The sequence below is a fragment of the Patagioenas fasciata genome, chromosome 18 (assembly GCF_037038585.1).
Source record: "Patagioenas fasciata isolate bPatFas1 chromosome 18, bPatFas1.hap1, whole genome shotgun sequence".
NCBI lineage: Eukaryota > Metazoa > Chordata > Aves > Columbiformes > Columbidae > Patagioenas > Patagioenas fasciata.
The window spans coordinates 5,920,720-5,945,174 of record NC_092537.1 but is presented as its reverse complement, the minus strand read 5'-3'; the positions used below and the strand labels follow the sequence as shown (position 1 = coordinate 5,945,174).

Below are 24,455 nucleotides of genomic sequence, written 5' to 3'. Positions count from 1 at the left end.
GTACAGTAATTTAACTGAAAGAAGAAGGATGTGGAGAGAGTTTTGCTATTTTCACTGTCATGAGGTGGTACGTATGAAGAATCCTTTTCCTTGGCAACAATTCCTGAGCCAGAAGGTTGAACCTGTTTACCCAGGCTCAGTGCCATTCTGTCAGATGGGCACCGATACACCAATTGTAGAGACCTCGTGTTGCATATGCAACAGGTGTAAGTGTCCCAGATAGGACTCCCAGCAAGGACTGTCCATATGTCTGCTCATTCTAATTTTATATTCCCTTGTCCCATTACTAATCCAGGTATGGGTCTGAGTATGATTCAAAAATAGAGAACAGCTTTTTTCTCCTTTAATAAGACCTCTTGCCCACTCGTACAACATAGATTGGAGTAATGGTTTAGAAGAAGATTTTGAAAGACAAACTTCTCACTCTGGCCTTACCAGACACCCCTCCTTCTGCAGTCAGAGAAATGAGAGTTTTATAAATCTTTTTCCTTTCTAAGCAAAGTCCCTGTAGGATCCATCAGAGTCAGTCTTTGGCACCAAGCTAGGTTTCATATGCACAGCAGAGTGGAAATCTGTGTTCCTCACTCTCCGCACTATTCTGCAGGATGTTTTGCCTGAACTGGTATAAAACATTGAGGCTTCAGGGTTCAAGAAAGAGTGTGGGGATTGTCTCCTTTGCTGCTCTCTCACAACAACCACCTGCCTTTCCTCTTGATTTCCTTAGTGGCCTCAGTTCTCTGTAAATCTGCAGGACTCCCAGTGTTGCTCTTGCCCCATCTTACATATTTTATATGGCTATGGTACAACATCCTATTTTGCTTATCATACTCCTTTTTATGCGTTTCATTTTCACATGTATTGAAGAGATAAGGATCTGGTATCTGTGGGATGTGCAGAGTGATGCCAGGTCATGCTCTTCTCTGATAGCTGAAGCAACTGCACAGACATCCAATTATTTAGTACAAAGCTTTGATAATCTAATTTTCTTGCACATCTGATGCAGTCTGTTCCATACTAATGCAACAGATTGGGAAAAATATGACAAAAATCGTATTTTTCATGATATTTCTTTTGGAAGTAGCTTTACTAAGTGTTAGGGCAGCAAACCGAAGCAGAGCTGCAGAGACAGCCTCCTTTGATTTTGCTTTAATTTAACTCTGAATAATGGATTATATTTTTCTTCTGGAGCTGGCATATATCATTTAGACTGGCCACAGAGTGGGCAAAAGCAATAAATTTTGGACTGTGTATGTTTCTATAAACACTGACAGAAAGCAGGTGCATTTGAAAATACCCATCCTCCCTCTATTTGCATACGTGCTTTTTTCACCCACTTCTAAAATGCAGCTGCCTTTGGTTGGCTGAACCAGCTTTAGCTCTGTATATTGCTGCTAGATGCACTTTAATGCAATGGAATTTTCTGGGACATTTTAAGTAGAAGAATGATTGCTGTGCTTTGTTGGGACTCACATATTAGTATCCTCTCCTATTGCTGAAGCATCTGGAAATCTTTAAGGATTTCTGTTGCAGAGCGTAAAGGCATAAAAGCAACCTGCACAAACCAGTGCTGAGATCCAAAAAATTGCAGTTCAGACTGGATAGGAATATTTTGCTGCTCATATATTTTGATTATGAGTTGGGATGTGCCATTTTCCAAATGTTGGTGTAGTACGGTCCAGTGCAACAAATCCATACACAGTTTGAGTTCTCTAGGCAATGGTATAAAAGCTAAAATAATGAAGATAATGTCATCTGCAAACTGTAAAGAGTGCACAGTGGAATGGTCCTTTCAGTTTAACATGTCACCATTCAATTACTGGAACGAGCATCAGTACTGCAAGGAGAAATGCGCATCCACTCGTAACTCGTTCCACCAGTGTGCCTGGATTTCTGTTAAAGCAGAGTGTTGGTCCTTCTGTCAGTATGTTTAATTAACTTCAGCTTCACTTTTGCTTCTGCAATTTACAGTCAGTTAAATCCTAAATATTGTTTTGTTACTGGTAGAACAGAACGTAATGGTCCTCATCTTGTATTCTTTTTAGTCTGAATGTCACACTCACTTTGTAATTTTTAATTACAACAATTTTTATTATATTGCTGGAACTATTCCTGGGGTAATTGTGTCTTTTGTATATAACATCCAATCTACAAATGAAACTGCCACAGAAAGGTGCTAAATCCATCATCTTCTGTACCTATTTATGTTAAAAATCAAATAATACCAACCCCGAATTTAAGCTAATGATACACAAGGTAGCTGAGCTTTCTGTAGCTCAATGAAAGAGACTTGCTCTAAATATGAAAATATCAAGCAAAATACAAGTGAAGGCAGAATATATTTCCTTATCAGCTCTGTTCTGCTATGGAAATCAACTGCACATTTGTCTTGCTGTGTGTCTCTATGCCCTTTGAAAGTATTTCGAACTAACAGAGATCTTACATTTTGACCACAAAATTTGCTCCAGTTCTGATTTCCTTGAAGACAAAGAGAGGTAGCAACTTTATGAGAAGCAAACTGACTGATCAAGACCTTTCTACTCTTTGCTTTTCAGGAATTTAGAGAAGTCATTAAGCAACAGTCTCATCAAGGGCAAACCTTATCCAAATTTAGACTTTTATTGTTACAGCCTTCAGAACATTGGTCAAAGAAACCTTTAGATGTGTTACTGCGCTGTGCTATCAAATGCAGCTGTAATGGAGGTGGATGTCACACGTGTGGAACAGAAGCAAGTACCTTGCCTGGCTACCAGGGTGGCACAGCAGACAGAGAAGAAAGCAACAAAAATGATGGTCCTACCTCAGCATTACAGCATAAGCCAAGATTTGTGAAGCTATGGGCTTTGAATTTCTCTTCCAGTTTTGGCACTCATGGGAACGTGGGATGAGAGGAGAAGTGGTTATAGACACAGCTTTGCCTTTGGTTCACTCTGTCACTTCTTCAAAGTGAGAGATTGTTGGGGTACTTGGGAAAGGAAGGGGAGAAACCACTTTTCAGTCCACCACCTTTGACTCAGATATTGATTACTGTATCTGAGCCCATTCTTTTTCTCTGCCATGTTATCCCATACTGAATTTATGGGTGGCACAGAAACCATCATTAGCGCTATAGATCCTGATTTTCTACCTGAATTTTTAAGTTTAGTAACCAGTTCTTTAGAAGCTGAGTGTGTTTTTCTGTATGAGAAGCAGGGAAAATGACCTCTAAGATACAGATGCTTAGCATAATTCAGTAAGTTGAATAAACACCACTCAAGAACTTCTGTAGAAGATTATACCCTGTTTAGAGTTTTCAAAGTTTATGTAATTAAATATTTCCCATGCCTTGCCTTAATTTTCTGCTGTCTTTCATTATGTCTTTCTAGCTCAACAAAATTCACCAAAAATCCATGAAGGCTGGTGGGCCTATAAGGAGGTGGTCCAGGGAAGCTTTGTTCCAGGTAGGTGTAATTTAAAAGTCTTCGTTTTTATTAAATATTTTTTCACTGGAATTAGTATCGTTGGGTTTGGAGGAGATTTTTTAGGTTTGCTTTTTTTGTTGTTGTTTGGTTGGTTTGTGTGTGTGTGTGGAAAGACACCTCCTTTCTGAGAGAACCCTGACTTACCCAAACATTTTGAATATCGGACTAACCTAGCACACATCCTCAAGAATTGGTCCAGAAGGACAAGTATCAGCAGCTCATTGAGGCAGCCATGCAGAAAGCCAGGGTAGTTTGGGGCACCTGTCTTGCAGACTGTCATGTTTCTTTCAAATTCAACTCCGAAACCTGCAAGCCTCAGCAGAAGAGAGAAATCCCATGAATTTTTACAGAACAACCATTTTCAGCAGCATCTAGATTTTGGAGTCTTTGAAAACCATAAATAAAGCATTTGAAGGATGTGTTTTATGGTTATGATCTCAGACTAATGCATCACAGAGGATATGGTAGTGCATGCTAAGTTGATCCATAATGTCAGCAGTCACATGTGGGATCTCGCATGAGATGCTAATGAGCAGCGGAGAGGTGATGGCTGAGGGGCAGTCTGAGGAGCTCGAGCCCAAGTTGCTGACTGATGTGCACCGAAGCAAACAGCTATAGCCATCTGCTAAGGTATTTCCTTCCCACAGCTGTTTGTCCTGTCTCGGGGCTGAAGTTACCACCCCCAAAGATATTAGAAAGGAATTTTTGTCCAAGACTCTGTCACTGCAGTTCAGAAGTGGCACCTAAGTTAATATGATTGACATGAATACAGCTCTTTAGCTGCCTGGGGGAGCAACCAGAGGCACAGAGATGACTAATTGAGGGTGCTGGCATTGTGAAACACTCCAGGATGAGCTGCTGGAGTTTGCCTGTCACAGCTTTGGCTCTGCGAGTACTTTTCGCCTACTTCAAAGCAAAGGCACTGTCTGTCTTTGAACTCTCACTTCTTTCATGTATAGTTGTGTAAGAAAGCATTGAGGAGTGTATCACAATATGGTGAGGTTGGAATATGGCATTCATTAGGTTTTGCTCTTAATATTCTGTTTTCATAGTATTTAAGTCAAGTCCTAACAAATGTTCTTGATCCTGCACAGATTTATCATAAAAATCACAACATTCTTCACTACATTCCCCAAATCACAGACTCACTATATGCTGGGATAAATTTTTAGAGAAAAAAAAATATTTTAAATCCTTTTTTAACATAATATGTTCATCTGGATTTTTTTTCCTCAGGTTCTGGGATTCAGACCTTAAATGACATGTTGTAAAACAGTGGCAAACTTAAAACCCGAACATATCATAAACTTTCTGAAAAGCTCATGTATTATGCCATCCTCCAGTCACATAGGGGTCTATTTCATATATAGGGATTGGTTAACACTTAGTTTGGCTGCCTGAATAATACAAAACATACACCTGCTGATGGCTACTCCTGCATTGCTCCCTTTTGTACTAACCATAACATTTCTTCTAGTCTTATTTTGGGACTTGAGGAGGCTGTGGCATCACTCACCGTCTGCTGTGTTTTTCTTGTCAGTGCAAACAGTGGTGCTGTCTGAGCTACAGCCGCCTTTGGAACAGCCTGCACACACTCTGCAAAATCACTCAGGCTGGTGCCAACTCTGAAGAATTAACCAGCCATATATAATTATTTACTGGAACAATAATAGCAGTTTTTCTTTTAGAAAGCAATATATTGGAACACTTTCTTCAGGGTGATAAAGCATAGATTCTGGAAATCATTCACTTATTGACTGGAACTTAGGTTAGTATGTATAATACTTCAGCTTTGGTTGTCAGTTAAAGACAGCTTGAAGGAAATATATTCTGTACCAAAGATTTTCTTGGTTTCTTACTTCCTTTGGTGATTCTGCAAAAACTGACGGTTTACAAATTGTGTAAATAGAAAGGAAACTTTTTTAAAAAATGTAATTAAATATAATCAAAATGTAAACCCATTGTCTCACTTTTCATTGAATTATTGATACAATAATTATTTTAAAACAGTGACGAACAGATGAGATGGCTGCTTTTAATTTGGAAGAAGAAAGGAACACTGTTGAGGGGAGACATTTGATGGCCTCAGTTCTAATACAAATATGACAACATTTACACGTCTTCATATAATATGTAACCAAATTATAGCACTGAGATTTGAGACACTCTCACATTAGTAGTAGCGCTGTACTTAATGAGACTATCAGAATAAGTAATTTTGAATCTTCCATAAAAATGTAAAGAGGCTGGTTAAAGAGTGACTCACACCTCAAAGGTTTGATTCATCCCTGAACTTAAATATGAACAAAGTGGAATTTAGCATATTAGGATCTAGTTGTGGTTCTATAGAATACTGTACCTCCACAAGGAAGTACAAATCCATGTGGTACAACTTGATCTCTAGAATTAGTCAACATTTAGTCTTATTAAAAGAGTTTCATGGGTACTATGTCTGAACTAAAGCTGAGCCTACCAGACTAATTATTTCACGGGTTGGATTTTCCTGACAAAGCCTCCAATGCTGCTGTTTTGTGGATACTCACATTTTACTGAGGGATGAAATGTCTCTTGGTAAGTCAGTGATATAACTGAGAGAACCATGCCATACGTATTTATAGCAAGAAGTGTGTTTAACAATCTCTACCTGTGTCTCTGAACTTCTGATCACACGAAGCTTCAGGCTTTGTGAGTCGTTTTAGGAATTTACCTGATTTTAATACAAATGTGAATCTGCTTGCTTTCACGGATAGATGGATAAATAATGCAAGATACTGTGTTTGAGTGGTGATCTGTAATGTTCTCTTTCAATAGCAATCATAGCAGTGGTAGAAGAATCAAAGTTGACATTGATTTTGAAGATGTATGTTTAAGAAATAGGATTTGCTTTTTCCTTTAAGAAAATGCTACAAGTGGCTGCTGAACAGAAGTGCCAATTTAATGATATTCCAGTATGTGCACTAGGGGCGTCTTGCCCGTGTAACGGGCACATTCTTTGCAAATTCAGGTGAGAATACACCAGGTGTTCATGCATCTGGCTGTGGTCCAGCAGTCTTTTGTCTGTCCAGTAACTCTTAGTAATTAAGCAGGATTAAGGGCTTTGTCTTAAACACTTTGGTAGCGATCCCTCTCTGGGGCTGCAAACCAAGCTGAATGCGGAACTCTCATCTACCCTGTAAGAAATGCAGAATTAACTTCAAAGGCAGAAACCACTTGGGCTGATAGGACAGCCCTGTTTGCTGTAATTTCAGTCGGGCCATTTGTGCTGCCAGTGACTAGCCCTTAGAAGAAGGTGCCAACAAGAATTGCTCCATTAACGAGCAATATGCTAATTTTTTTTTCAGCTACATCCAACTTCTGCAGTGGCTTCCCAATATGCACAGGAACTTTTCTTCTAATGGGTTTCCAGTTTCTAGCTAGCTTTGAATTACTTAGATATCTCCCTAGAGGCTTTGGGTGAGACGGTTTCCTGAATTAATAACTACAGTCGGTCTCGAGCCAGGAAGAAAAACTGCTGCTACACCTTTCTGAATGGTCTTATCCAGAGATGCAAAGGTGATGGGCAGTGAGAGGCTTTTAGAAACTCCCTTTCTAAAAGGAATAAAAGGGAGGAAAGGGAATAAAAACAGGAGATTGATGGGGTAAGTAGGTTAGTCAAATTATCTTGTCCAAACTGCATTATAAAAGGCTTAAATGTATCGGTTTCCTTCCCCTGTTTTTGACCTTTAATGTTCCAGTGGTGGGCAGTCTAAGCTCACACTTAATAGGTGGAGTCAAAGAGAACTGACTTTATAGATGCTCTATGCCTGATAGTAACAGGCAGACTATTTCTTTTCCCCGTAGCTTCCTTCGCTCCTTCAGCAAACAAATACATAAATTTTACATGGCAAGCAATATGAAGTAATTATAGTAAAGAACTCTCAAAACCCAAAATTTTAAACCTTGCCAGACTTGTGGTGGGACCACAGTTCTTTGCTAAAGTGGTCTCAGATCCTTTTTCCCTTCACAGCCTTATTATCTTTCTTGGGTGTGTTTTTTTTTCCTTCCAAGTTGTGATTAATTTCCACAGAAGGAAAATTGCGTGTAGCGGTTGTATCTCAGGCTTTGCTTCATTATACTGGCAGGACCAAATGATTGAAGTTGCCTTCCTCTCTGTTTCTGGCACTGCAAGGGTTAAACCTTCCCAGTACACTGCAGGCTGTGCTGGGCAGGCTGGTGCATCCCGCTGCTGCCTCTCCTGGGGAGCCTGCAGGTTCCTCCTGCTGGGACACACGCAGTGTCCCCTTCCACTGCAGGAATGTGCTCATATGGAGTTCCTTCAAGGCAGTAATCTGCAGATCCTCGTCATTTATTGTACCTCAAGCTCTGCTGTTAACCTAGATGCCAATTTTTTGATGTTGAAAATTCTCTTTCCCACTCTCCTGAAGTGGTTGCTGTTTACCTTGCAGTTACACAGCACTAATTCAGGGCTACCACAGGGCTTCTAGCTGAGGGGAAGTTTAAGAGATGTGGTCACCATTTGAGCATTTATATCCTCAAACAGGAGAACAGGGCACAGTATCCAAAACATCTGCTGTCCTACAGACTGTGGGATTTACAATCATTATAGAATCTTGAAGACCTACCCTTACTGTTGGTTAAGAACTGCTCTTTCTGCAAATGTAATGCAATTCATTTCTTTTAAATATTATCCCAGCCCACTTTGAATTTGTTAAAAGTGCAAAGCCAGCAAGCCTACCTCTGTGATCTTTCAAGGGTTCATCCTCTTAAGCTTTTGCATAAAAAAGAAGGATCGCTCATGGTGCATAGACCTTAGGTGTATCATCAAAAATTTGGGGGTTGGAATAAAAAAGTAAGGCTAACATTAGAAATCTTTCTTTTCTTAGGTTCTTCCCTGTGACCTAAAAGCAAAGGAAGGAATTTCAAGTATACTGGTGTATACAGGAAAGGTTTTGTCTTATTCTTGACAAGCTAAATATAAAAACCAGTTTAAACAGTGGTCCATGACTAAGTCATTAATAACTGAAAGGTTGTCAGTCCTTACTTTGAAGGATTATTCAGGATAGTTCTAAGTGCCAAACAGCAAGGCTCCTGTGTCTTGATGCCGCTGAGTGTATGTATTGGTATATTTATATATCTAAGTTTATCTTATCTTGCTCCTTGACAGGCTGCTCTTCATACAATTTATTAGTACTTCTTGTCACCCTTTGTCAATAGACATTTTGATGGTATCCATGACTTAGAGGAGTAGAATCGAAGCATAAAAAAATCTGATAGAAGAGTTAGTGTTTGCTCAGAGACCCAAGGAACTTTTCTAAGCTAATAATCCAAACTGAAAGTGAGTAATGACATCTGCCATGGCTGATTATGTAAAGAGGGGACTTGGAACTCTGGCTGTTAATTACCTCCTGGTAGTAGTCTTTTTGTGTGTGTGCATGAATTTTGTACAAGACTAATAGTAGCAGTCATGGCTCCCTACATTAAAACCATCCTTTCTTTATAGTTTTTCTCTTGTATAGAGAAAATTAGTGTCTTGTGAAAAAAATAAGTCAAAGAGAATAACAAGTAATAGTATTTTTCTGTGCTAATAATGGTCTTGTGTGGTGGCATGTAGTTGGACTTAATCAGAGAAGGTTTACAATGCTTCAGCTGATGTTCGCTTAGCAGATGTTTGCTTAGCTGCTTCTCCCATGAATCTGTATGGGATGAGATAGAGAGGGATCACAATATAGTGTGGAAATGGAGATAATGAGTGATACTAAGAGGTTGCTACACCAATCCTCCTGTCATTATCCCACTTACAAAAGATACTCTTGTAAAATGCTTTGATGAAGACAATTATATTTAAAGAGTACTACAATTACAGTTTGCAATTATCAATTAGGAATCCATCTCATATTTTACTGAGACTATTTACATTAGGATATTTTAGTGACTTCAGGGAGATTATTCTTAACTGTTCCATTGGTGATGAAACCAGCACTACAGAGGACTTTATATTAGTACAGCATGCGGTTTTCAATTCGTACACCTCATTAGTACAATTTAGTGTCATTAGGGTAGAATTTACCACTTCATACACAGGAAAATATAGTCACTGCAGCTACACCCTTATCTGTGGTTAAAATAAACTGCCGTGAAATAAGATCACACCGCTTGTCTGTGTATGATTACACAGAGTAACTCTGCTTGTTTGTTGTTGTTAATAAAAGCTTTAGAGTTACTCATAAAGAACTTCCCTGTCAAATCCTGTCCCCTGCCTAATGGAGAAAGAGCTCAGAAAGAAAAGGAAATCTGTTTCCTACAGACAGATACATCATGTAGCATGCAAGTACTTTCCTCATAGACTGCTATGATTTACATTGTAAATATGGAATCAGAGGATTGTTAAATCAAAATTTATTCAGCGGCCTGCAAGAAACTTTATTTCTGAAAGTACCATGTATGTGTAGTTTTACTTAGTCTTCAATTACAGATTGCTATTGACTTGATAGTCTGAAACTACTCATTTGTACTCAGTGAAAATTTCCTCCTCTTGTAAAACCTCTCTACAAAGGTCAGTTGTGAATTCACTGAACCATGAATCCATTGAACACACTCGGGAGCAAAATCCATGCTCATCATTTACCATATCTGCCTGCCTACAAGTACGTGGAATTATTTGGAGAAGTTTTACTGCTGTTACTTACACACATTGAAATACAGCTATCGTATAACATCACCCCACCGTGGCATTTCTGGGTACATGCTGCTTGTGGTCATCTAGAGATTTACTATCTCTTATGAAGAAACTCACCGTAAAATACAGTCACCTACTTAATGCATTTCCAGCTACCTACTGACCCTGCTCAGAGCTGTAAATCACATTATAGTTAATGACTCTGGCCAGAGAAGGGAGCTTCCTGAATGTTATTGATTGGTTTTTTTCTGCTACTGAAAATATTACTTTAAATTGTCGCTTTTTCCTTTCTGAATAGAGTGGAGTTTTATATTACGGCGCTTTTTCATTTTGTATTTATAAAATGTACAAAAATGCATTAGTGTTTCCAGACCAAGCAGTCACCAACTTTATAGTCAGGACATAAACCCTGAAAATAACAGCATAACATCATAATGGGAAACCTGACAGGTCGTTAACTACAGCTGTGCAAATGGCACTGCTATAATTCACAAGTGCATGTAGGCAACACCACAGCCCACAGCCCTTCGGTATCGGGTCAAAAGAGAAAAATACTGAAGTATGTAGCAGAAAATAACCAGGTCGCTCTGGAAGTTGTTCACTTGACAGCAGAGCACATTGCTGAGAAATGTTCCACCCCAACACAGAGGTGGTTCTTTAGGACCTTCTTGTGACCTCCCCCTAATTTACTTTTTCTGTGTCTCTAGTTAGGAGCTTCAGTTCTGGGGGCTCAGGTGAAGAATGAAGGTCTTTACAGAGAGAGGTCATTTTATACATATTAAATGAGATGTAGGTAGAGAAAGATGGATAAGCTGAGTTCAAGAGAGAATTAAACAAGTTTAGATACCTGTGTCATCAGGCTAATCTGCCTAGTGTGCCTATGCTGGTGATTAAATGAGAAAACAAGGTGTTCCTGCTGATCTTTTGGAGAAAGCCATGTCTTTTGGCTGACTGAATCGAAGCAGTACAGCTGCCCCAACAGAGACGCACAGGAGGATGAACTGAGCATACCAGATTTGCCATTTCAAAGGCTCATTTTAATAGAGCTGAAGAATGCTACATGATTATTTGCAGTGAAGGTTTGACATTATCTGATACAGTATTATCCCTTCGGAAGTAAGAAAGGTGGATATATGCAGGGCAAGTCACAGCCAATTGCACAGCCCCTGCGTTTTAGTTCAAAAACAAACCCAAGGGCTAAAAAACACGAGCATTTAAACAATGACATTTCAATCAGATGGTGAGAAGATGAGGTTTTTCTTCCTTGCATACAAGACATACTTTGTTACTTTGTTTCTACACTAGAACAAACAGAAAGCCAGTCTGGCTGATGCAGCCCCTACCAAAGCCACTGCCAGTGCTGAAAATCCTAGGTTATTACTTTTATCTGAAAATGGGTCTCACTGAAGAAACTGGGATTCACTTGCTGGCTCAAGTGCTACTTTCCTTGAACAAGGAACTCAAGAACTGATTCTTTAAAAAAAAGAAATATCAATATTTAAAAGATCGTGTTCTTTCTACAATGGTTTTATTTAAAACCATCTCTTTCCAACTACTTTAATTTGAGTGAAATTACTTATTTACACAGCTGTGCAGCGTAGCCTCTCTTATCTTCTAGAGTGTTTACACCACAATTGCATTAATAATGTCATTTTGAGGATATCCCATTTTGATACTGCATCCTCAGTTTCCTGTGGAGAGGAGGGGCTGAGTGGAAGGAATAGACCTTCACACCTGGGGTTGTGCTGGTGTTCCCACCGCACTAACAGGTAGAGGATGAACAGGAGGCTCCGTTCCGAGACGAGCTGCTCCTGCAAATCTCGGGCAGCTGCAGGCGAAGCCACATCATGGACCAGCTGCCCTTCAACACGCAGATAAAAGTGATGGGTAATTCCCAGCTTTAGTCCCAATTTAGAACTGCAGGATTTAGCTGCTCTGGATGACTCGGAGAATATAGCATATGACATAGGAGAAAGCATCTCAGATAATGTAGTCAGCCTTTCTGTATTTTCAAACTAGGCAACATTGGCCATGGCTACAGAATTCCCATTCGCTATTGCATTTTCCAGGAGGGAGTTCTGATGCCATTTTGCTTTCCCCATCCAGCAGTTGGGCATCTTCAAATGGCTTTTCTTCCTAATCTTAAATTAGGCTTTCTTAAAATAAAGAAATAAATTACTGAATTCTAATAGGAAATAGCTGAAACACTTATATTACGTGTCTTTGGCAGGCTCTATTATCCACATACTGACATCTTTAGAATTACCCGGTATTTTAATGTGCATTTAAAATTGCTTAACAGGAGTATAAATTAAAGTAATAGAGCAAGTAGTCTCTCAAGATTTTATTGCTCATTGTAATTTCATGTTTATGGGCTTATTGCTTTGTGGCAGGACTTGTGGCTTTTTAGTTTTAGAGAGTATAGTAGTAGAGCAATGGTGTCTCACTCAGAGCCCTTTCTTGGCTTGAACAGGCTCTGTCTCAGGGCCATAGTCACGTTTATCTCACTGTTGACTGCTTGGATCTAGTTTCCCAGTTAAGAATGCTGTCCAGTGCAAATTCATTTTTAAATGGGATTTTACATACTGCATGCCAGCTTACATTACTTTTCATGCAACTCCTCTGCCAAGTTAAAAAAGTAGTTAAGGTGGGGGGGGGAAAGATGACAATGAAAAGCATGTATTTGTTGAGATGTGAAATGAGATAAGCGTTGTGCACAGAGATGTAACTCACTTCCTACACCTCTAACTCAGTGCAACTGCATGGAATTCTGGAGAGGACCAACGGGAAAACATAAAGTGGCAAAATTGCACTGATTTGAAAGACATGAAGTTCTTCTCCTCTATTAATGATGCTCAGGTTTCTATCTATCTGTCTTACCACTGTTTCTACTTTGATGCTGATTCCATAATTATTTTCACACCCTTCTTTGAATTAATAGTATATTTGGGCAGGCACAGATACATACTTAAGGAAGGATACAGAGCTACAAGTAATATTTATAGAAGATAACACAGAATTTCTCCTAACTTGTTACATCAAGTTAGGAGTATTTATGTTTATTTGTATCCATTAATTATACCAAATACTTTACATTGCATAGAATTTGCATTAAAACTCTACCTAAAACACTACTAGATTGTAAAGATAAAGATGTGAAGGAGCTCTAGAATGTACATATCAGAAAATACTGAAGAAAAAAATTGCTCAGTTTCATAAACACCACTTCTTGATTTAGTCCAGTTTGAAACACAGAATATTTTCTTCCTAACCATTTTCACTTTCAGAACTGGTTTAGCAGTCTAAGTCCCAGTGGCTTTTTAAGATTGATGGCTAGATCTACAAACTCTGTTTAAGTGCTTTAAAATGCAAAGGACTGGCCAAGGCAAAGGAGCTAAGTGCATAAGATACAAGGTTTCTCCCCAAAGGCTCCACGAATTGGGCATCCAACTTGCTTAGGCAAGAAGATAAGAAGATCCCAGGAGGCACCTGCTGTATCATTTAGTGCCTGAAGACCATCATAATTCTGACTGTAAAGTTCCAAAGTATCTAAATCATCTTTAAATAAGAACTTTAGTCCCTGGAAAAAAGTTCTCTATTCTCTTAGGGGTTGAAAGTGGGGTAAATAACTGAAGTATTAGTTAACCCCCTGTCTCCCAAGCCCTACCACATATTAAATGCAAATCCAGAGAAAGTTCAGTGACAACAAAGCAGTATAGGCAGAAGAAATGGGTTCAAGTGAAAGGTGTTCTTGTTTCTTGCCTCCTTCAGGGAAGATTTCTGGTAAACTGTGCCCTTCATGAAGCTGAGGTACTGGCATTTAATTTTTAATTTCCTGCTTGACCTTGTTCTGCAACATGGGTTTGCATTGTTCTTCATGCATAATGTCCATAAAGACACCTTCAGCTACTTATTACATAATACTGCTGCTAGGACATATATTTACAGTGAGAATTCTGTGGAGTGTGCTGTTCATAATTGGAGTAGAGGGTATTCTTAGTCACAGGCTTTTAAATACAAAGCTGTTGGAATAATATCAGCTGGCTTTAATAAGAAAATATTTTCACAAGTGTTTTAAAGATGCATTTGTGCTTACCAACCACACACCTACAAGCACATTTTCCAAACTGTATTAAACCACAGAGTATCATCTGTGTTACATCAGCCTCTGGAGAGAAACAGTGCACTAAAACTGGTAACGTCACCTGTCTGCAAACACTGTGTTTGTGGGATTGGGGTGTTACTGAGATCTTCTTTGCATTCTGTATGACTCCAATGCTTATATATACAGATCAGTTGTCAAAAGCCCTGCCATTTGCTATCCCTGGGTAGATAAAATAAATGAAGACTTCTGTCATGCTTTTCTGTACTGAAAGCAAAAGGAATGGCACAAGAACTTCTGTCTTGTTTTATATCAGTAAAGGAAAGCTCCACATGGCTCGATATATTTGTTTTTATAGCCAGAATCTGCTGTGAGAAACAGTCCAGCCCAGTACATATTCTTCTATGATTATGAGATAAAGTTTTTACTGATGTGACTTTTAAAACTCTCTTGAACTGCACTGTGGGTCCTCCATATTTCAGTGTTAAACATGCAGGAGAATTCATATCTTAGTGGAGTTCTTTCCTTTTACAGCAGAAGTTTAATAAATAGAAGCAGATTTGAGTGTCCTTATTCAGAGAATCTCTAAATTTGGTTTGTGTTTTCACTCCCTAACTTGCCTCTTCACTTTGGTATATACTAAGTGACCCCAAGATGATACTGTGCATCACCTCCGGATGCTGTGGGTAATCTCACATTACATGTTGGTTTTATTCTCTCCCCGTCATAATTTGCATGAAGGCGATATATGGAGAATTTTGTATTATGAATGAACATAATCCCAAATATATTTACCTTCCCTCCTTTTGAGCTAATGCCCAAATGTGTTCTTTGTCAGAGTCTGGATTCACTATAAGCTTAACAGAAATGATCGAACTTCAGTGTAGGTTTTTCATGAGCTCAGTTGGATTTTTCATCCTGAGCGCCCCATTGCTTCAGTGGGGACATTCAGCCACCTGGTGGAGCTCACAAACCTGCCTGGTCCAAAGCATAAGCAGAAATAGCTGTAGCTTTAGGCATTGCACTAGTAAGTGATCCAATTCTGCTTCGTGTATTTCCTTCCTCTAAAGCGACCAAAACCTCCAAACAGACCCAGCTGCTGTGTAGCGTAAACCAAAATATCAAAGAACAACATCACAATATTGAATTTCACTAGCCTCTAACACCCTACATCAATTATTTTATTCATGCATACATTAGGTTTCTGGGATTTTTTCAAGTTTTTCAGAACCACCTTCTTTACTACATGGCTCTCCAGCTGAGGTGCAAACAGACACATGCATATATGTACATACACCTATATCTGTAGAGAGTTTCAAACATTTGAGTGTTAACTGTTAAAAATATTATCTATAGCATTCCTTATGTAAGACCTACAGCATTATTATCTATAAAGAATTCTTACTCTCTTCTTTTTTGTAGTTTCATCGTGCTTGGGTAGCAGGGCAGATGTTATGCACACCTCTAGGTATCTTCATGTAACTTCAGAATACTCTTATTATTATTTTAAAATAGCTTGTACGTTGCCATTTGCCAATGATCTAGAGTACAGTATCCAAACCAATGTTTTCAGTGATATCGGAATTGAGAATTTGAGCTGATTTTACATTTCAGACACAACATGAATCGTTCAACCCTCACACAACAAACCAGCCTGATCCTACTTGCACCTACAAAAACACACGCCAACTTTAGAGTTGTGCACTATGGGAAATTTTGTACTTATTTCTAGTATTGAACCTAATGCAAGTAATTCATTTGATAAATGATCAGAAGACTCTGGGTATTTGATTCTGTCTTTTATAACCTAGTGAGCATCACAGTGTTCCTGTGCTGACACAAAATAGAGCTACTAGGGCTCAGCAGCAAAGGGAGAATAAGATGCTTGGGGTAGAAGAACAGTATATCCAGGTTGTGCAATGGACAGCAATAGAAAGGAAAAGAGTTATCATTTCCACTTGGATTTAGCAATGCGAGTGAGCATGCACTTAATCCAACATCATTTCCAGCCGCTCTGTCCAAAGTTAGGAATGTACTTGTGGGAGGACCAGCAACCCACAACGAAGCAGAAGAATGTCAACACCAGACTTAGCTCTGATCACTAGGTCCATGAGCAATACTTTTATGCAAAATTAGGTTTTGCTTTGACTGAAATAAATGGAAAATTTTATTTAGTAAAAACAGTAAGCCCAGAATTTTTTAACTTTCACAAAACTGGCAGCTAAATCCAAGAACATATGTGCAATTTACTGTGTGGGCAAGGCATTTCTACAGAACTCTAAAAATAAGTTGTTGTGTATGTTTTCTGAATGTGGGAGTGACCTTCTGGAGATACTTGAGCTTTTAGGAATCATCTTCAACAGGAAATGAATCACCTACTGAGTTCACCGTGTTCTGTAGGTATTTCTTGTTCTAAATTTAGAGTCTGTGGGATTAAGTATCTTCTCACAATTTTACTTCGGATTTGCCCTAGTATAAAGGGCACAGGGAATTGCTTTTGGATTCTACCACAACCAAAATAGTAGTAATACGAGTATTATAATTAGCAATACGAGCCTGGTATGAGATTCCAGGATCTGGAAAACAATGTAAATGAGTAGATATTCTTCAGCCATAGTCTTTAGAATGGGTCATGCGGAACTGTTCATGTAGGCAAGCCAAAAAGATTGCAGAAAAGGCACCAAGACCTAAGTAAACACTTCTAGTACTACTGTCAGCTCTCCTGAGACTCACCCTGCCATGCCCCCAGCACAACCAGTCAAGAAAAGCCCTAGAAGTCTGAGCTTCTTTGGAAAGAAAAATCTGCTTCTCATCACCTTTCAGAGTGAAGAAATATCAAGTGGTACTTGTTTAGGGATATATGCTATGATTTCATGGGCAAGCTTCCCAGAGCTCATTTGATGGAACAGAGAAGCCTCATGGCAGCAGGCCAGCTGGCATCCTCAGCAGCACTTCATGATCTTTGGAACCCATGAGAAACAAGCAAAGCTTCCTCCACAGATGGCTATCAGCCTCCTACTCATCCGTTCCTCAGTCTGTGACTCTGAAATCAATATTTTCATAGGCAGTTCAAAATTCCAGCTGAGCCTTCTATGGACATGCATTCTTCCAGCATCTGTTGGTCACCATTTCTTCCATTTTTACATGGGCTTAGCCAATGGTTCTTGGTGTTGAAAGTCTTCACCCCCAAGCAACAGGGATTGCACTTCCCAAGGTGGAATTATTGTCTCTTTTGTGCTCAGGGAACCCTGCTCTCCTCACAATATCTACCAAAGCAAAAGAAATTAACTTTGCAATGGCAAAGTGACTCAGATTCTAACTTGAAGAGCAAATAGTTTTCTAGCTCTAGGTTTTGTATGTTTGCCTTTCATCCTTGTTCTGGGTTCCTTGAATCCATCCTTCAAAATACAGAAAGAATCAAACGTTTCAGAGAGGGATCTCTTTCTGTCATCTGTTGATTAAGATACTTGGTCTTTCATGGTGCTGTGAAAGCTGAATTTTCATTTTAGTCTGGCTATGGCACCATCATATTTGAGTAGAAGAAAAATCAAGATTAATCCTGTCTTGTAACCAGCTCATGTTATGGACACCCCTCTGGTTTTTGAAAGATGTAAATAATAGGTCATTGAGACTGTTACCTGGGTTTCATTGTGAGTTAAAAGAAATTCACCCTTAGCACAGAATCCTACTGAGCTGTTCTTACCTCCCTCACCTAAATCTTTCCAGCAGTCCTAACACAAGGCTGAGTCTTGTCCCCACATGAGGAAGAACCTGCTTCAAACTATCATAGCAGTTCTGTGCATCTGTAGTACAAATTATAAAAGACTTCATATGTAAATAGAAGGAATCCAACGCTTCTGTTTCTGGGAGTTCAGTGCTCCATCCACAGACCATTTCCATTATTCATAACTGTATGTGCAGATAACTGTTCTCATTATAGTTCTTTCGTAAGAGATGTCTCAGTATCAAAATGTAAACTTGTATCATGAAACAGGATTTCAAATACAGTATTTGCATTCTTGAAATTTTGTTTTAGAACATTGCAATTAAAAGAATACCAAGGGAAAAGTCATGTCAAGCAATGAATAACCTCAATTAGAGGCCTTGCAGTACCCTCTGATCCTAATTGAAGCTATTTTTGCAGTTTGAATTAAGAAATACCTGATTCACTTTCATTAAACAATGTTTTATAAGCATTTCCTTCCCTGTTTCTGGTTCTAGCATCAACTTAATTACTAAAAAAAATATTTTCCTGGGGGGACACAGGTGTAAGCAATGGAAATAAAAGAATAATCATAATACATCTATTGTCCAGTATCACACCAACATTTGGGGAAACCAAAAATATATCAAAGGCCAGTACAAACAGCAATAGATGGGTACATACGTAAACAACCTGAACACACGGTTAAGAAACCTGAAAGTAGATGGGTGAGAGAAGGTCCCTCTGACATTCACTATTAGAGACAACAGTGGCTGTTAATAAAGCAGAGTTAATTCTATAGCAAGGAGTGAAATATTATTTAATCAGCAGTACTTCATACATAATTCAATTAACTGCCTTCACTCATCAGTATTAACGAGAGCTGGAGCTTGGATTAATGTGCTTGAGCTTCATAACAGCACTCCCAGTCTACTTAAATGCTGCCAAAACTTAATAAACCGCTGCCAATCAAATTACAGTATCTGAGCCCAGTGCATCAATGTGCTGATATTACAAATCATCCTATGCTCGCATCATTGTTTGCTAATTCCTTATTTATGCTGATCTCTGCACTAAATAGTTTAATTAGTGTACAGTGGTAGAACAAGTTAAATTCCTTATCACTTTGTTGGTGACATCTTTAGGATCATTCAAGTTGTTGAGCACTAACTATAAATGGCGTATCCATGTGCTTTCAAACACGTAATTTTGAAAGTAATAACTTAAATCAGATGCATAGACTGCCATAGAGGGATTTCTATTAGTCAGAAAATAAGGATGCTAATTTAATTTCTGCTTGGGTTCTGTCTGCAGAACTTTTCTACTGTGGTCTGTGCATTCCAAGGCGGAACAAGGATCTCAGTGAACCACCCTTGTGGTGCCATTATTGCTGCTCATACTCCTTGTGCTTTCTCTCACTCCAGGTTGAGAGAAGGGACAATGAAGGTTTCCAAAGTATTTTCTCTGTATATCCCTCTGCCATTGAGGGATTCAAGTCTCAGATGCTGATGAGGCTGCCTCAGCAGAAGCGGAGAAAATGATGCTTTGGTATTATGTCATAATCAGTGTAACCTACACCCAGCCTCATGGAGGAAATTTCCGAAGAGCTAAGCCAAGCCTTACAGAACTGCTGAGGGGGGAGTCTGACTGATGCTGCTTACACCACCTTTAACTCTTCTGAAATAAATCTCTGCTGCTCTTCAAAACACTTGGCCATGTTTCAGCTGGGTGAATTGAGGCCAGAGCATGGCACCCAAAAGGAGATTGAATTACTGAAACGTTCTTTGAAGTGTAAGCTCTGGAAGCATTACAAGCTGTCAGAAGACTCAGAATAAGATAAATGACATTACAGAGACAACACAGAATAGCATGATTTTTTTTTTTTTTTTTAATATATTTCTTTTTAATCTTAACAGAAGAAATGAAGATGTCAGAGGAATTCAGTTTTTGTATACAGCAGTGAGGGGACATGTAGAAAACTGTCTCATTGTCAAGAAAAAGCACCAAAAAACAAAACAGCATGTCAGAAGTTTTAACAGTTTTAAAAAAACCAGATCCTTCTGCCAACCTTTTCTGCTTGTGAGTTTTGTGCCCTCCACAGAGGGAGCAACACAGACCCCACGCTGAATGGCACTGTTGGCCATAGCTCCAAAGTCAGCTGGAAATTTACAGACCAAGGCTAGAGGATGCTGCTAGATAATGGGTATGGATTTTCTGTACATCATGACTGCGTGTCATCCACCTGCCGCCTGTACTGAACCTAATAATTTGTCTGAATAAAGCAGTATTCCATAAACTTTACTGCTGAGCAAACAGCACACTGTTGGCAACATCATACTTTGCTCTCCCTTTCAGCTCATCAAAAGATGACTCAATTACCATTTAAAAGTTTATACTGCCTATGAAGTCAAGGACTGTAGAATTAGCAGTCAGCTTGAATGTGTTTTGAAAAGAGTAAATGTATCTTAATGTGAGGAACTGACAGGTTTGAATGTAAGTGTTAAAGGACAAGCTGCAAGCCAGTGTTGGTGTTAATTTTAACTAGCATTAGGCACACAGTGAATAATGGGCAGATGAAAATGACAGATTCTATCAACATTTAAGGGGGAATGATCGTGCTAGTAATGAAGAAAACTTTGGTAAAAGCCTGCCTAGCTTATGCAGCTGCCCAAATTCAGAGACACCCAGGTTCAGAGATTCAAAATGGAGAAACTTTTTCTCCCCTTTGAAATCACAATTTCTTTTCCTACTGGAAAAGTCAAGGCAGAAGGTAAAATTGGTAATTAGTAACATCCTTCTGAAGGCTTGAGTATTTTGCTTTCTAAAGAGCTGTGACAGGTATTTGCCTCTAAGGTGCTTTAACCTTATGGCAAAGTTTCAGGGAAGCTGCCTTAATTTTATGTCTTGTTTAATGTTGAGCCTAAGCCTGAAATGTTGACATCATCTTGTTTTTAAGGAGTGAAAAGCAGCTTACTTAATTTTAAATCTATTTATTATGCCCAGTGCCACCTGTTCCTGTACAGTCAGTGGCCAGAACAATCATTGCCAAATTTGGGATCTGTGGAAGTTGTTTTCCAATGCAAAATTTAATAGAATTGCAATTTAGAAATGCTAATGCACAAGGTAAAATGAAGAACTAGGATAAAGAAGAAGGAATTTAAAGACTTTTGACAAACTTGGGAATTTCAATGTATTTAATTAAGCCTCAAGCTAGCCACATTCATCTATCATCAAGGTGATGCACCGAAACTTGCCTAATGGATGGTTTGTTACATTCAAGTTTTTACACACCTTAGGCTACAAAAGATAAACTAAATGAGAATATCCTGTGTATCTCAAGTTAAGTGTTTGTTGGTTGGTTTGGGCTGTTTTCTTCCTAAACCTCTGTCTCAATGAAGGTGTGATTTTATTCTGCTGCTAGAAAGATCATCAAATGCTGTATCCACAGCCTGAAATTATTCAGAAAATAAGATGTATTCAGTTCTGTGTGAAGGTCACAGGTAATAAAGCCTCCAAGGCATTATCTTCCAGGGAATCTTTGCTGCCAAAAAGGCAACATACATTATCTTTTACACATCTCCCTTGGAAGCAATTGATGCTCATTCCTTCTGAGCTGTTACAGTCTCTGGCAGAGAGAAATAAGCAGTCGGGAGCATTCTAGAGCTACAGGCCCTCTGTTCACCCTGTGACGCGCTGGGAAGTAGATTATGGTCTTTGTGACTGTAAGAGATTTTACAATTCTGCGTTGTGTGCATTGCAGCCCCGACTGATCTCTGCACCGCTTTGCTAAAACATCCTGTGTGCTGCTGTGATGCTCTTCAGGGTGGAGCGGTTACCTTACGGATCCGATGATGCTCAGCACTGCTGTATTTCTCACATAAACAGCATGCTTGCTACTGTCATTTTCCACGAGCTGAAATAAGTCATTACAAGCCACAGAAATAAAATGTCATATGGTTGTGGCCTTACAAACTTAGGCCACCTGCCAGCACTGGTCAGATGAGCAGCATTTTTTGTAGCGCTCTGTGACTGACACTAGTTCGAGATGTGCATACGCACCCACAGCTTAAGCAAACAGTGAGCTAAGGAAGGGTTCTAGAAGGATTACTGCTATGCTGAACAGCTTTCCAGTCACAGTTTGTGGAGTTGCCACTTGGAAATAGAGAGTTCACCTTGCAGTGGCTGTTTGACCTGACCTTGAGCACACACCTGACATTCACAACTCAGCTACCGCGTTGGCTTTCCCCGTCAAGACAGCGCAGTTCCATTGCCATGTGCTCATGCGCATTTCCAGACCTTCTCTTAAATCAATAAGAAACGTCCACTCCTTGCCCGTTACCTGCATCAACTCTTGCTGATGTATTCAGAGCAAATTTGATCTTACGATCCAGTTCCTAGACTGAGTTGTACAGTTGTCTGCACTCAGAAGCTTCCAAAGCAATTTGGGGGTGTCGCTGTGTCTGTGCATGTGTGTGTTCACAGTGAGATCAGGCACGATCAGACCAGAAACAGTAATAACAGTATCGTGATCACACAAGAACACAAAAATGTCACCCTGTAACACTGAGGGGAGATAGTTCCTTTAGCCTCCATCATTATATTATCCATACTGTTCTTGGCTTACACTAACAGTGTCCCTCCTCCTCTCTGACCAGTGCGCTATTAGTACCTGCAATGTAACTAAATAAGATACATATGTATATTTAGCTATTTTTTTGCAGAGAGTTGATTTAAAATTTAGGCAGCACAAGGATGTAAGAGTAGGGATCAAAAATCTGCATTCTGTCCTAAATTCAATATAAATTTCAGCCCCTAGGGGCTGAATCTGTAGCTGCTGAAGCTTGCAGGCTATCTTTGTTTTTCACCAGGTGTAGAATGGCAGTAGATGGTGTGCAACCCCGCACTCTGCTTTCCAGATCTGTGCCCAAATCTATTCCCCTCGCATCCCGCACTTTCTCATCTCTCTCTCCAGTCCCAAGCAATGCCTAGAGTATTTATGTGCTTGCCTTCCTCCCCTCCCCGCTTCTGTTTTTTGAGGGGTTGGAGGGGGCTTGCCTTTTTTATTGTTGTTTGCAGACAAAATCGGCTTGAGAACCTTCCCAGTTAGCCTGTCTGATGGGAGTGCTGCAAAACAGTGCTCTGTATTTGACTGCAAATACAGAAACTTCAAAGTAAATGAGAAAACACTTACTGGTGTCATTAAATACACATTTAGGTGAGTATTTAAGAACCTTCACAGCCTTGTGAAAACCAATATATTTGCAAAATGTTTCCTCGCTGACAGCAGAACTCAGCAGTTTCATTTGCTGTATCTCTGTTGAAAAGCAGCCTCAGCAAGATCAACAAGGTTGTTTGGAAGCTCAGATTCACAGCAGAATTCATAACTGAATGCATTAACGGACCAAAAGGTTTGAAATATGACCTTGTCATTAGAAAATCTGCAGTACATTTGAGCTGCACATATGGCAATTAATCCAATGATAGAGGAGTTCCTAACAATGGCGAGTTTACAAAGGATATTAAAAACAGAAAACTTGTTTGAATAATAGGTATGCAAAAACTTGAGTAAGCATGTAATATTTGCCTTGCATTTGCTACAAAAGCCAATAGGACCATGGACAAACCCGCCTCAATAGCTCTAACAAACAGAAGCAGGTTTGGAGTTTGAGTAGGGAGGATGTGGGTAACAGCTGCCCTAAGGACCTCTGGCCTTTGCAAGAACAATCTAAGTTAGAGTTTCAGTAATCACACAGTGGAAGCAGCATCCCCAGGCGGGGCCAGAGCCCCATGGAATGGGGTCAGAGACACCTGACTGCTCTAGAAAATACCAGAGCGCAGAACATCAGTTTTTCTGCCTTGAACTGTCATTGCAGATATGAACTGCAGTGCTCAGTGGTGAACTCTCTGCTCACTCCTCACTTGTCTTCGCAAGCCAGCAGAGCGAGGACATTCCTGCGTCACTTGCTGTCATTAGCTGTAAGAGTCTTCTGGGAAACCAAAGCAGTATGTAGCCATGAGTAATTCTCCAGAGGCCGCTGTCACACACGAATGTTTTGGAGAATGGGACTGGTTAACCCTTACTGGATGCTTCTTACATGTGATCCTCATGCCGCAGTGCCTGCCTTCTCCAAACTGAATCCCTTACTGCCCTACAGTTTCAGCATGTGACGCTCATTATATCCATCCTAACAAAGGAAGTGCTAGCAGATGCAGACAGAGAGAATCTGACAAGAAACAGTTAAATTCCAACTTGCTACCCAAGAGTTATGTTTGTTTTAGTAACAGCATGCTATGAAGCACTGGGATATCCAGAAAGAGCACTTTTGATAGAATAAAGATGCTGTCTTCTGTGATTTTTTTATGCTCCTTCTTTCATTTATGCTTTTCAGGAAAAGGATCGATAGTATCCCAAAGACATTAAAATAAAGCTGAATCTACAGAACAGAGCTCAAGCTATCTGCTGGATAAGCAGTCTTTCACCCTTTCCTTAAAAGAATAAGTTCCAAATTACTTTTC

At 39.5% G+C, this 24,455-nt stretch overlaps 1 protein-coding gene across 4 annotated transcripts in view; it reads left to right on the top strand.

Moving 5' to 3' along the window:
* Window positions 1-24,455, top strand: part of CA10 (carbonic anhydrase 10) — a 161,820-nt gene that overhangs the window by 32,184 nt on the left and 105,181 nt on the right. For all 4 annotated transcript variants that reach the window (XM_071816783.1, XM_065852329.2, XM_065852331.2 and 1 more), the window contains one exon: window positions 3,363-3,437. In XM_071816783.1, coding sequence (XP_071672884.1) covers window positions 3,363-3,437 — 75 coding nt within the window. The remainder of the gene's footprint in view (window positions 1-3,362; window positions 3,438-24,455) is intronic.